General features: G+C 48.1%; 1 protein-coding gene across 1 annotated transcript in view; it reads left to right on the forward strand.

Annotated features, from left to right (window-relative positions):
• The first annotated feature begins 645 nt into the window (after positions 1-645).
• EHBP1L1 (EH domain binding protein 1 like 1) overlaps positions 646-14,707 on the forward strand; it is a 42,646-nt gene continuing 28,584 nt past the window's right edge. The window contains 4 exon segments of the mRNA XM_033136136.1: positions 646-864; positions 12,829-12,886; positions 13,116-13,211; positions 13,973-14,026. Coding sequence (XP_032992027.1) covers positions 761-864; positions 12,829-12,886; positions 13,116-13,211; positions 13,973-14,026 — 312 coding nt within the window. The 5' untranslated portion in view covers positions 646-760.

Raw genomic sequence — 14,707 nt, forward strand, 5'->3', positions numbered from 1 at the left:
GTGCCCAGAGGCCCTATTTCCTAAGACAGGCTTCCTTCCTTACGCTGCTGCTCGGCCCAGCAGGCAGGCGTCTTGAAGCCATTCACGAACTTTGGCCGGAGTTGGGGAAGGGAGGAGGAGGCCGTCTGTTCACGGGCAGAAACAACTCAGCGGAGGTTGGAACTTCTGATACGGCCAAAACGACGGAGCGCAAGCCCGAGGCCCAGAGGCAGCTCGTCTGAGGGTCTCTTTGCAGACAAGCACCCCCGACGTCCCGGGGTGGGTGCGGGTCCTGTAGCTGCCGTCAGCTGTCGCTCGCTGCCTTCTCTGCCTCGCTGCTGCTGCCGCCGCCTTCTGCTGCCGCTGCTCCCTCCCGCGCTCCGCCCTCTCCGTCTGAAGATCACACCCACAGCCCGTTTGCCAGCGGCGGACGGAGACCGGGCTCCCCCCGCCCCCCCCGCTCTCTCTTCCTCTCCCCGCTTCGATGTCTGTAACTTTCTCGCTCTGCACCAACTTCCTCCCGGCCAGGTTTCCGCGGGCTGCGAGCCAGGCGTTCAGACGGCAACGGCAGCAGCAGCAGGAGGCAGGCTCGCTGCAGGCTGCTCTGCTCGCCCCGTCGGAGCTCGGGGAGGAGGAGACGTAGCAGCAGCAGCAGCAGCAGCGGGTGATGGGGGCCAAGCGGAGGGGCGCCGGTGGGGTGTGAAGAAGGCGGCGGCGACCCACAGCTCTCCTCCGGGGCCGCAGCAGCGAGGCGACAGGCGCGGAAACCGACGGGGCGGCCATGAGTACGGTGTGGAAGCGGCTCCAGCGCGTCGGCAAGCGGGCGGCCAAATTCCACTTCGTGGCCTGTTACCAGGAGCTGGTGGTGGAGTGCACCAAGAAATGGTGAGGCTGGGTGGGGCAGCGGGGCCGTGGGGTGGGGGAGAGGGAGAGACGGTGACTCAGGGTCTTGTGAGTACACGAGGGTTTTTTTTTTTGCGGGGTGGGGGACGGGACCCAGGAAGTGGAGAAAGGGGCGGGGAATGCACGAGCAATTGTGAAAGGGCGGGGTAGGGTTTCACAACTGCCTTGTAAGGTAGGCCGGTGTTGGTAATAAACCCAAGGGATATAATATATTATCATATAGAATCGTAGAGTTGTTAGGGACCACGATGGTCATCTAGTCCAACCCCCTGCAATGCAGGAATCTTTTGACCATTGTGGGGCTTGAACTCACAACCCTGAGATTGAGCCTCATGCTCTAGCAACTATATTCTATTCTATTCTATTTCATACTTTGTACACACAGAATACACTAAAGCCTTCAAATTATATCTTCGTATAATTTTTTACAATGGCCCTGTGTTCATAAACCTGTATTGTAGATGCAAAAGGTTGCGAGAGGAGGGACAGTTTGGGGGGAGGTCTCTTCCAGGTGAGGGGCAGTGGCATGCTTTGCGCTTTAAAATGTCCCAGGTTGAAACCTGGACATTGCTAGGCAGGGCTGCAAAAGAGGGTTGTCCAACACCCTGGAGAGCTGCTGCCAGTCAGTGTGGACAACACTGAGCCAAATGGACCAATAACCTGTTTTGGTACTATAAGGCATTTTCCTAGGTTCCTATTTAAATCTGCCTTTTATTCACAACCACGAGGACTAGAAGCTTACTTTATCTTTTATGGGAAGGACCATAGCTCAGTGGTAGAGCAATGCTTGTGGACTCTGCCTTGCTTAGTAATCTTGTAGTTCATTGCTTCCTAATTAATATTGTTTATATCATTGCTTGATAGCACTGTATTTTTACAATTGTACACTCCTCTGGTTTAGAAAAAAATTAAAATAAATAAGATCTTAGGACTGACTGCAATCATTTCCTGGTAGGGCTGGGAAATGTCTTCAGACCAGGAAAGCCAAAGGCCTTAATGGTATCATTAGACTCCTCTAACTCGGCATTGGGATAATGAAAGTTGGAGTCCAATAACATTGGGGGCGGCGGCAAAGTTTTCCCATCTCTGGTGCAGGCCTGACTCTGCATTAAGGCAGTTTCCTTTGTTGCTTTTGCGTGCCTAAGGCTACCTAGACTTTTCATGGCAAAGATGAGATTTGTACCAGGGGCTGCACCCGGTTCCTGTGCAGGCCTTTTTAACCAGTTTGCATTTCACAAGTTGTGTTCTAGGTTACGGGTAGAAGCTTGTGCACCAGGAAGTGGTAAATGGAGGTGAAAGGGAATAATGTTGTTGTTTTTTATTGATTTAACCCATTTACGATGTTGCTAGTTTCCAAGTAGTCCAGAGTGGTTTGTGACATAAAAAACAACAACTCCATGCAATCATGAAAACAACAGGAGAGGCATTTTTTAAAAAATTGCATTTAAAAGCAATCTACGTACTGTACTGAATAAGCCCAGAAAATGACCCAGATTGGACAAATGCCTGTTAGAAGTGAAATATGATTCTATGTTGAAACCCATCTGGAAAAGGTCTAGCGGATTCTGCCACAATTACAGAGCAGTCAGGGGTGGAAAACCTGCAGGACACAGGTGGCCCATGCAAGGGGGGGGGTATCCTCATTCCCACCCCCACCCCCCATGTAACAATTAGGTTTTCTATGTTTCAATTTTTACTTTGTTAGCTGCTTTGATTAAGCACCGTTTAGTGGAACATTGAGATGTGAATTTAACAAGGGAAGCAAATAAATAATAACATGCATGACGTTTAGGCCTCTGTCGATGGGTGGGCTTGCAAAGGTCGTGGGCTTTGCAAAACTTTGAGCTCTGGCATGTAGAATTGAACTCGGAAGCAAATGGGTAAACAATGCAACTGATGCTGTGCAGAGCAGACCGAAATCTGTTTTTTGTCACCCAGTAGCTGTAACAGGAAGACGGGGAGCTGCGCTCTGCGCCCGTTGATGCTTCTGCGCTGTCTTCAAGGGCAGACCCACGCAGAGCATGTGCTGAGGCAATCCAGCCTGGAAACTGCAGCGACCATGGTATCTTGGCATGTTGGGGGGTGGAATGAGGATGGTTGGGTGCCCACGATGCTAGGAATAATGGTGAGATGGGAAAAGAGGGAATTGCAAGGGGCCTCAGGCTCCAGGCGCACCCTTTCCTCTCTGGCCACCCACCCCCTGAGTGCTTTTGACTGGCATGAGTAATTACAGTCGCACCTTGGTTCTCAAATGCCTTGGTACTCAAACAACTTGGAACCCAAACACTGCAAACCTGGAAGTCAGTGTTCCGGTTTGAGAACTTTTTTCGAAAGCCGAACGTGCACCGTTTTGAGTGTTACGCTGAGGTCTGTCTGTTTTTGCTATTTATTTTGCGTTTTTGTGGCTCTTTTTGTTTTGTTTTCGTGACTGCGTGGAACCCGGTTCAACTACTGATTGATTGATTGATTGATTGGTTGATTGATTGTGTGACTGCAGTACATTGTCTATTGCTTTCATTTTATGGACCAATGGTCTCGTTAGATAGCAAAATTCATGCTGAATTGCTGTTTTAGGGGTTTTTAAAAGTCTGGAACAGATTAATCCATTTTGCATTACTTTCTATGGGAAAGCGCACCTTGGTTTTGGAACAGACTTCCGGAACAGATTAAGTTTGAGAACCAAGGTACCACTGTATATAACATTTAGGGAACATCTGAAGGCAGCCCTGTATAGGGAAGCTTTTTAAGGTTGAATGTTTTATCATGTTTTTATATATGCTGCTAGCCGCCCAGAGTCCCTGCAGCAACCCAGTCAGATGGGCGGGGTATAAATAATAAAAATTATTATTATTATTGCCAGAATAGGTGTGTGTGTGGAAACCATCCTTGTTGCACAAAAGTAAACATGAACATTCATTACTCTGCCCACTTTTGTTTCCAGTTCCTCCAAGCAGTTGCATGCAGCCCCAGGAAGATGTCCAGAAGGGAAAAAGGACCTCTACCCCTGTTGTAAACTGTACAAGGGTGGCCGGGGGGGGGGGCTTGGTCCAAATGCAAGGGGACAGATTGATTAGAGATGGTGTCACTGAAGGAGTTCCTTCCCCTGTCCCCCAAACTCCCAAGTTGGGGAGGGTGGAAGTGCATCTCCTTTGCACTCTAGGGAAATCTGGTGTCAGGGCTGGTTCAGCTGCAGATCAGACTCACAGACAAGCAGTAAAGTCGATTCTTTATTTGAGGAAACAGAATACAAACAGAGAAACCTATGGGCACAGTTGCAGGAGTTGCCAGTCTGTGCCTCCTTAAGTCTCGTCCCCACCTGGCTGTTTTCCCTTGCTGTCTTAAACTCTGTCGGGGAGGGCTCCCCCCCCCCCCCGCTCTCTGAGCTCCCTGCTCTGCTACATGCAAAGCCCTCTGTGCCGGTGGAGACAAGGGAGGAGTGGAGCTGAATACAGTAGGACTGGCAGGCGCCTGTGAATCTGTTGCAACCTTAGTCCCTACCTCCTCCTCAGCTGCCTATCCTGCGCCTGCAGTGCTTTCTAACTCTTCTTCCCCTCTCTCACTCAAGCCTGCTGCTTGTTCAGCATCCAACCATTCTGCCTCCCCTCCGTCCTCTGACCTGTCTTCCCCTGGCTCTGAGCCTTCCTCTTCTGAGGCTTCCCTAGGGGGTTCTCGGGCCGGAGTTTGCCACCACTGTTCCTCGTCCAGCCAGTCCCTGACATCTGGTGGTCTTTCTAGGAGGTCGCTCATCTCATTTGGGTTCCTGCTTTGCCAGTCTAATAAAGGTGTGATCCTGAATGGATGGGTCATTCCTGCAGTAGGAAAGCAGTCTCTTCCCTTGGGGCAGCAGGTTGCTTTGCTGTGCCAAGGACACCAGGGACAGCCATAGACACGAGACACTGACGTTGCTAGCCTGAAAATTTCTTTGCAGTGGTCAGGAAGGGAAAGCAGAACTGAGCCTGACCTCCTTGCTCAGTTGCCTGAGGCTGATTCTTTCTCTCCACTTCACAAGGCGCTGTCTGTGCCATCCGACTGGCTGGGGCCGTCTGTCTTCCAGGTTAACTGATGTCACTTGCAAAATTCCTGTCTTGAGACTCGTGCCTGCCATTGCAGACATTTCTGGGTTAGACGAATCCCGGGCCTGACTTGGGATAAGGCAGCTTCCTCTATGCCGAGTCATGAATAACTAGCAGCTGAGTTTGCATTTCCCCTCCTCCCTCCCAGTCCCTTTTTCCTTTTGTGTTGCGTCTTTTAGATTATAAGCTTCAGGATAGAGCATACAGGCTGTATCTTATTACTACTGGTCTTTGTAAACATATCTGGAAGCCTTCTTAAACTAAAGAGCAGGGTAAAAATGCTTTAAAGAATAAAGAAATGGTTATTATTTTAAATCAGTGCTTTGTTCAGAACTAGAGGGCTGGAATCTTGCTTTAGGTTCGGGGTGATAAGCAAAAGTCAGCAGCACAGCATCTGCCTATGCTTGCAGAAAGGGCCCAGGTTATAGTTCAGTTGGTAGAGCACTAGACTCTTAATCTCAGGATTCTGGGTTCGAACCCCACATTGGGCAAAAGATTTCTGTATTGGAGGGGGTTGGAATAGATGATCCTTGTGGTTCCTTCCAACTCTACAATTCTATGATTCTAGCAGATCAGGTAGTAACTAGTGGGGAAAACATCCTTGTCTCTGGACAGCTGTCGCCAGTCACAGAAGGATGGATCAGTAGATGGACTTGGTAGAAAATAACTTCCTAAGCGCTCAACGAGCACAGACAGCGGAGCAGCATGAACAGCGGAGCAGGGAACAGGGAACATGCTGTTTCTCACTTGCTGAGCTGTGGGCTTTCTGGTTCCTTGGCCGGCCAGAGAGGCACCAGTTGGGGTGCACCTAGCATCTCCCCAAGGAAAGTCATCTGCTGGTGATATCTGTTCAAGCTTCAGGGACTTGAAAGAAACAGGACGGGCCTCTCAAACCTACCTAGGATGCTGATCTTAGATGAGAATGTACTCTGCACATGCTCTGAGTCACTTCTTCCTCCTCTTTTGCTTTGCATGTTCCTGGTTGGAGTCCTGACATATATGATGTGCTGGAGGTTTGCATTCAGAATAGTGGAAGAAAGAGGAAGAAGATCAGGGCAGAAGGGGCAAGATCTGGCGTTCTGTGCTGAAATACACTACTGTAGTTTGTGCTGGCAGGGGCTGATGGGAATTGTAGTCCTAAACATCTGGATGGTACCAGGTGGGAGAAGGCTGACTTGATATAGTTACTTTTTCTTTTTTTAAGTGGTGGGGAGGTGAGATGCTGGAGGTCAGGCCTACTCCTCATGTCTAGCCCCCCCTGCCCCCTCCCTGCAACAAACTCCACTGGGAGAAGAGCCGGTTGCCAGACTTTGGGAGTTACAGACAGACGGATATGGTGGAAGAGCAAGCGAATAAGGACACACACCCCTCCCCTCATTCTGACATGGCAAAGGCCTTATAAGGGACTCGGGAAATGATAAATATTTAGTCATTGCAGAGCTAAAAATGGAAAAGGGAGGGCTGAAACTTCAGGGTGTGTGTGTGTGTGTTAGGATAACAGGAGCCACTGCAAAAATCGAAACAGGAGGGAGGGAATGTGGGTTGTCTCAGATGGGAAGAGCAGGGACCCGGCCGAGTGGGAGTGTGGAGTCTATCCTCCCCTTGGGGGTAATTTGACTTCAGAGCTCTCGGATTCCTTGGAGCTCAAGTTATTTCCAGTACTTTTGCTGGTCCTCAGCCACACCCTCATTCCCATGACTTGGCAGGATTTGGGGGTGGGGGTGTGGGACGATTCAGCCACACAGAACTTGGCTCAAACCCCAGTACTTTTCTTGCTCTTTCTCTTTTTAAAGCCTGACTTAAGAGTGTTTACCTTCAGTTTCACTTATGGTGCAGAATTAGGCACTCGGCACATGTTTAGGAACACATTTTATTGCTACCAGCCTGAGATGCTGTGTTGATTTTGGGGACCCATCCCTGGCTCTGAATCATAGAATTTGTAGAGTTGGGAGGGAGCACCAGGGCAATCTGAGTCCAACCCCCTGCAATGCAGGGATATTTTGCCCAGCGTGGGACTCAAACCCATGACCCTGAGATTAAGGGTCTCATGCTCTACTGACTGAGCTATCTCCAGAGCTCACAGAACCAAGCTCCTAGAACAGGGGCAGAAAACCTGCATCCCTTTATATGTTGGATTCCCATCTCCCCCCTTCTGCAGTCACCTTAGCCAAGTCAGGGATGATGGGAGTTGTAGTCCAGTGTCTGAAGAACACTAGGATGTGGAAGGTCAAGTAGAGTTTATTGGCAGACTTGGGTTGGAGAAACGAGGCAAAGCTTCCACCTGCCACCCTGAAACACTACAAAAACGATTTAAATATAATTGTAATTATCTGGTGTTGGCATTACAAAAGGATACAGGTTTACACTCCGACCAAAGCTGCAGTGCAGGCTGTGGGCAATGGGAATTGTAGCCCGAAGCAGCACCCAACAGGGGAATAGTCTGCCCAAGACCCTGTTTTCCAGCACCAGAGCCAAACACAGCTGCAAAATGGAAAAAGAAATGTTGAAGAATAAGAGTGCCTGTGTGCATGTCAAGAGTGTTTCTTTGTTCTCTTGCTCCCTCCTACATGGTGTAGGATGTGGGTGGCGCTGTAGTGTAAACCACTGAACCTCTTGGGCTTGACGGTCGGAAGGTCTGTGGTTCGAATCCCCACGATGTGGTGAGCTCCCGTTGCTCTGTCCCAGCTCCTGCCAACCTTGCAGTTCGAAAGCATCCCAGTGCAAGTAGATAAATAGGTACCACTGCAGCGGGAAGGTAAATGCCGTTTCCTTGCACTCTGGCTTCCATCACGGTGTTTCGTTGCGCCAGAAGTGGTTTAGTCATGCTGGCCACATGACCCGGAAAGCTGTCTGTGGACAAATGCCTGCTCCCTCGGCCTGAAACCGAGATGAGCGCCGCAACCCCATAGTCGCCTTTGACTGGACTTAACTGTCTAGAGGTCCTTGACCTTTACCTTACCTACACAGTGTAGCCTTAGTTGGGCCCTTACACATTGGAGCTTGGGGGTAAACTTGACCTCCAGCCCCTCGTTCTGAGATTAACCTCTGCCTTGAGTCCTCCTCTCATGGGGGTCCTTGCCCCTCTGGCTCTCCATTCTGGGTGAAAGTGAAGAGGGAGAGTCCTGCAAGGCTGTTCTGTGATGAAGAGAAGGACGCTTGGTGGGTGTATTGGGTTTCCTCACTGCGCCCAGATTTAACCCAGCACCTGCAGCGAATTTATGACTCCTGGCCCTCAGGGGCTAAAATTAGCCTTTGGCCACTAGCCCAGAAGAATTATAGAGGCTATTAAGATGAAGCTGGGTATCACTTTCATCAATAGATAGATAGATAGATAGTGCACTGTATGCTGTGACTGGGGAGCACAGGAGTCTGCTCTAATACAAGGGCAGGGGGATCTGCGGCCCTCCAGATGTTGCTGAACTTCAGCTGTCATCAGCCCCCAGCCTGCATGGCCCATGGTCAGGGGTGATAGGAGCTGGGCTCCCGAAACATCTGGAAGGCCACAAGTCCCCTACCCCCTGCTATAGTAGGCAGTGTTAGAAATTAGCCAGGCCCTAGGTGCTTTTTGCGCGGGTCCAACTGTGACCATGAGGAGATCTGTGGATGCCATGTTGGCGACTGGGGGAAGCAAAATGTAACTTAAGATGATCTGAAATATTTTCCTTGAAGCTTGGATTTGTTTGATTCTGTCTTATTTGATGATTTAGTCTGTTGTAAACTGCTTTGAGATTTGTTCTCGAAAATATAAAGCGTTATAGAAATGCAATGAAAAATAAAAGCACTCTCGATCAGAAAGAGGCACCTGAGGAACATTTAGGGGACTGGCCTATTCCCCTTAGTCCAACACCACTGCTCAGAACATGTCTCAGGATCGTCACATGTTCTTCCTGGCAAAGAGGAACCCAGGACACCTGGGTCCTATTCAGAACCAGGGAAAGCTGTTGGGTTAAATCCAGTTTGATCCTAAACTTCAGGCAGGGAGAGGAGCTTTATCTGAGGGGGTGTGTGCTAAAGAGCAAAGACTCCTGATTCGATTGAGAAATGAAGGGAAATGTGATCAGGCCTGAAGGGCAGCAGTGGGGCTGGTCTCTTTTGACACCCATGTTAGCTGGGTGCGACCTGGCCCAGCTCCGAGGAGGATCAGAGCCGCGCCCAGTGAAGTCTGGGAAGGGGAAGATAAAGCTTCCCACCGAAATAACCTCTGTGCTGCTGAGCCAGAGTTCAAGTTACTGCCTGGCCCCAGAGCTTCTTGGTTTCAAAAGCGCACTCCGGAAAGGAAAATGAGGAAGTCTTCCTTTCCGCTGAACCACAGAAGCCATGGGTTCCCTTCCACATTCCAGCAAATAAGTCATTCTCTGCTGAGGATCAGCTCAAGAAGCTGGTGTGGTCCTTGGAAGCTAGTGCACCTTAAAAAGTGGGCTTCAGCCCACAAAACAAATGCCAACTTTGGTCAACTCCATCCCAGGTTGGCAAAGGCCGGCATATGCCCAACTGAAGGCTTTGTTAGCTTTTATAAGATGCTGTTTTTGCTGCATGAGACTAACCCTCTGTCAAATTTGAAGGCTTGAGGATGGCTAGAACAGCCCACCTAAGCCTTCACTGGTGCTCACACGGCTCAGGGCATTATAACCTTAAACTCTCTCCTGGTTTTTCGATTGTGTTTTCTTCCTGTATATTTCCATGTTTCCATATGCCTTTTAGTATTGTTCCAGGCTACCTCGAGACTTGGAAGTAGGGAGGCAACATTGAAATGTTTAAAATAAATAAATGGTGGGATATAAAGTGGCAGTTAAGGCCTCAGTCCGTATGGAGATGTAGGCCGCAATCAAACCATACGTTTAAAGCGGTGCGGAGCCACTTTAAACAGTCATGGCTTCTCCCAAATAATTATTGGAGTTGTGGTTTGTTACAGTGCTGGGAATTGTCAGGAGACCACTATTTCCCCTCACAGGATTATAATTCATAGAATTCCCTGTGAAGAATGATACCACATTGCTATAAATGTAAGGTGTGGGTATGGCCTTACATTATTTGAACAAGTCCCAGACCCTCCCAAATGCCCCTATTTTCCAGGGACATTCCCAGATTTGCAGAAACCGTCCGGTTTCTGATTTGATCCTGGAATGTCCCACTTTTCCTTAGGATGTCCCTATTTTCATTGGAGAAATGTTGGAGGGTATGCGACCCCCAAGACAGGAGATATCTGGAGGCAGCCTTGTATTGAGAACTTTTTAAAATGTTTAATGTTTTATTAGATTTTGATATATAGTGGTACCTTGGTTTTCAAACGTAATCCGTTCCAGAAGACCGTTCTGCTTCTGAAATGTTCGAAAACTGAGGCGCAAGGTGAGAATTTGAATTTCAATGGAGAAAATAGAAAAACATGCAGCGGAAGCCGTTCAACTTCCAAGGTGCATTTGAAAACGGAAGCATTTATTTCCGGGTTTTCAGCGTTCAAAAACCGAAACGCTCGAGAACTTAGGTACCACTGTATGTTGGAAGCCACCCTGAGTGGCTGGGGCAACACAGTCAAATGGGCAGAGTATAAATAATAAAACAACAACAACAACAACAACAACAACAACAACAACAACAACAACAACAACTTGTTAAATAGGATGTCCCTATTTTTATCAGATAAGTGTTCAAGGGTATGAAGTCCCAATGAACTCGGAGGAATTTGCTTCTGTGTAGACACACACAGGACTTTGTGCTTTGAATGCTAACAAAAAATATTTTAGATTCAGGTAGGTAGCTGTGTTGGTCTGACACAGTCAAAATAAATAAAAATTTGTCCAGTAGCACCTTAGAGATCAACTAAGTTTGTTCTGGGTATAAGCTTCCATGTGCATGCACACTTCTTCAGATACGTGTGCATGCACACGAAAGCTTATACCCAGAACAAACTTAGTTGGTCTCTAAGGTGCTACTGGACAATTAAAAAAAATTATTTTGATGCTACTACTCTTGGGCTCTGTTTCAGTGGTGGCAAGTGTGCCCCCACCCCCCAATTCCAGTTCAAATTTGACTTCTGGGAAAGTTGCTCTTGCATGCCATTCTGAAGAAGAAACTCTTCGGCTGGTCTCTTCGCCAAGTTGGTTTCAGGAGAAAAGGGAAGCTATGATCCACCCCCCAGGCCAACCAGGAGTGTACTGGTGGTATTTGGGGATTACTTGGTACATTGTCATCTCTTCTGCTTAATAGCCCACCACTGCTGCTATTGCATTCCCAGTATGGGGTGTGGGGCAGTGGTGTTACTCCCCAGTTCCATTACAAGCAATGGCCAGCTTCTGATTTTGCCACTACTGTATGCTATTTTCCTCCTAATAATAATAAACTAAAAACAGATTAAGACTTGCATAAACTTTCTAAATATCCGGGTAGGCTTGCCTGAACAAAAATGTTTTCAGCAGGTGCTGAAAAGAGTACAGTGAAGGCACTTGCCTAATACCAATAGGCAGGGAGTTCCCAAGTTAGGTGCTGCCACACTAAAAGGTTGAGTACTTACAAATGTACAAGGTGTTCTATGTGGCGCCTGTAGCCGTGCCAGGTCCGTTGACTGAAATGGTCAAGTGTGTGTGTTTGTGTTTGTGTGTGTGGTAGTACTTTAATGGGTGCCTTGGCAGAAAGGCGGCATATAAATGCAGTGAGTAAATAGATTTAAAAAAACCTGTTAATTCAATTTGTTTTAGATGCAATGATTTTCCCCCTCAAAAAATGTTTAGGGTTTGTCATGGGACAGTCAGAAAGGGGTTTGGAGCAGAGGGAGGGGGGAGAGAGGAGCGACCAAGAGGCTGTGGAAAGCAGTAGGGAGGAAGGAGGAGAGAGGGACAAAAAAGGGTTATATGGAGGAGGGAGTCTCTGATGTTGCAGAGGGTCAGCACCGGCAGCTGTCCAGCGGCTCAGGAACGGCTCAACGGACAGTCTCCATTCCTCAGCACTGGAGCGAAGGGAGAGGAAAGGATGTGAGCAGCGTAGGTGGGTCGCTTTGCCCAGACTACTGTATTATGTTGGGGGCGGTCCTGCAAGCTGGCTACTGAGAGTGATGGGTCGGATGCGTGAGAAATTAGCTCTGGCTTGTAAATATGAAGTTAATAAATATTACCCTAAAGCAACCAGCCTAGTAAGTGCGTTTTCTCGTGAGAGGCTTCCACATGACCCTGGCAGGGGTATACTCTCATTTTCCTGCTCATATTGAAATACTGCCCTTCAGAAGTACGGACTTAAATCCACACAGAGACGCTGTTTGCTTTGATTTATCTCGCCTGTTGGAACATATCAGAGGCTGTGAAAATATTGGAATGCGAAAACAAAAGACAATAGTTAAGATATAAATACCTCCGGAATTTGAAGCATGGGAAGCCTTAAACAAAATTAAAATAATAATTCGGTTGATTTGGAACTTTTCTTGTATTATTGATAATTGGATAAATAATCTGGAATGTAATTTGGAATGTTTCATATGATTCTGTTGTATTGGAAACTTTAATAAATATGATTTGGCAAAAAAATAATAATACTGCCCTTCAATGAGGCCAAACTTAGATTCACAAAATGTTTAGAGGTATGCGTACCCCTGCGTACCCCCAGAAATAAGCACTGTTTAGATGTGTTTAGCAGTTTTTAGATATTTTAAGTAAGTTGTTGTTGTTGTTGTTGTTGTTGTTTTATTTGTACCCCACCTATCTGACTGGGTTGCCCCAGCCAGACAGGGATATATAAAAGTAATCAAGGTGCATCTGTAGAGCCAGAAGTTCCTCATCTCTGCCTTAGGTAAGAACAGGTAGAGGTACGTGGCCTATACATCTCTATGGGTTCTAGTACGTTTGCCTCTTTGTTCTTGTTTCTGAATTGTCTTCTCTCCCAATGCCAGGCAGCCCGACAAGCTGGTTGTGGTCTGGACCCGAAGGAACCGGCGGATCTGCTCCAAGGTGTGTTGACTTTCTCAACTACGACAGGGTTTGGCCTCAGCCTTCCCCAATCTGGGGCCCTTCTGCAGCTGACAGGGGTGGATGGAAGCTGTATAGATCAAAACATCTGGCAAGCCCAAGGTTGGGGAAGGCTGCCTTAAGGTGCGGGGTCCAAATCCCAGCAGATGCTGCACCTCTGGAGGCAGCGGTTGATGTTTTAGCTTGTTCTTATCTGCTTTTCCACCTGCAGGCTCATGGCTGGCAGCCAGGGATCAAGAACCCCTACAGGGGTACCGTGGTGTGGATGGTACCTGAAAATGTGGACATCATGGTGACGCTCTATCGGGTATGGCAGCCACAGTGCTGGGAGTCTGTTGTGGGCTCTATGACTGACACAAGGAAGGCCTTAAGAGGAGGAGGATTTCTGCTGCATCCATACCGCACATTTAAATGCTATGATACCATTTTAAACAGTCATGGCTCCCCCCCCCCCGCCCCCAAGATTATGGAAGCTTTAGTGTGTTAAGGGTGCTGATTATTGTTAGAGGACCCCTTATTCCCCTCACAAAGCTATAATTATCAATCCTTCTTTACAGGGAACTCTGGGTATTATAACTCTGGCAAGAGGGTAGGGGTCTTCTAACAACTCCCAAATCGCTTAACAAGCTACCAGAATTCTCTGGGGAAAGCCATTTACTGTTTAAACTGGTGTCATAGTGCTTTTGTTTTGCGTCAGTGTGGCCTTCGATAATGCGTTTTGCAAAAGAAAGAGGGTCGTGCGAGTGTACATAGACTGTAGCCTACTGTACAAAGTTAATATTTACGTTTGTTTTTCCACCTATTTTCCCGCTGGCCCTGCCCACTGCTGGCACTTCCTCACTCCCCACATCACAGAAGTTTGCCTAGACAGGAATGTGGCCCACGGTTCCCCACCTTGGAGAGCCACTACCAGTCAGAGCAGGCAATATTGTGCTAGATGGATAAACGGTCTGATCTGAAAGAGGCTTGATTATCCTAGATGGAGGGTGCTTGTGATCAGATTGCAGCCCTAGGCATTGTATGTTCAGACCCCAACACCAGGTGACCTTCTTCTCGTTGCTTTTCCAGGATCCCCATGTAGAGGAATATGAAGACAAAGACTGGACCTTCGTGATTGAAAACGTATGTGGAAGTGAACCTGTTTCTGGGAGCCTCAAATGTGGGCCTTGGTGGGCCTAGGAATAGGAACTGGGAGGAGGCAGGGGTCCAGGCCTTTTGTCTAAATCTGTGGGCATCTTTTCTTGTCAGGAGTGTCCCTTGCCCAGCAATACAGAACTGTATTGATTGAGTTCTTAAAAAGCAAAAGAAGGATGCCCTCACCTCAGGCAGCAATGACAGACCTTGTCAGTGTCACTGATTTTTCACTCTGAGGTTGTGGTTGTGATGCCGTGCCAGTCTTAGTCCCTCCGGCAGCTTACAGCTCCATCAAGGATGTGTGTGCTCCCTCTCTCCCTCCCAGCTCTGTGATGCTGTAGCCATTTTAAGCTGTCCAACGGGCTGCCATGTCTGAAGTGGAGCTGACTTGCATCCTGCTGCTCCAAAGAGACTAGAACTGAATGGGTGGATTTGCAGAGAAACGGCTTCCTATGCCAAGCTGTTGGTCAGCAAAGCAGGCTGCCTCAGATGGCTCCGGGCTCTTTTTTTATGGAGTTTTTTAGGCAGAGAGATGTCATAGTTGCAAGATTCCTGCATGATCTCCAAGGCACCTTAGAACTATAGAACTCTATGATTCTACCTCTGAAGGCCCCACTATATGATCCAAGAAGACAGTCAAGGCAAGGAAGCAGGGATGGGCAATCTCAG

Source organism: Lacerta agilis, chromosome 17 (genome assembly GCF_009819535.1).
Source record: "Lacerta agilis isolate rLacAgi1 chromosome 17, rLacAgi1.pri, whole genome shotgun sequence".
Taxonomy (NCBI): Eukaryota; Metazoa; Chordata; class Lepidosauria; order Squamata; family Lacertidae; genus Lacerta; species Lacerta agilis.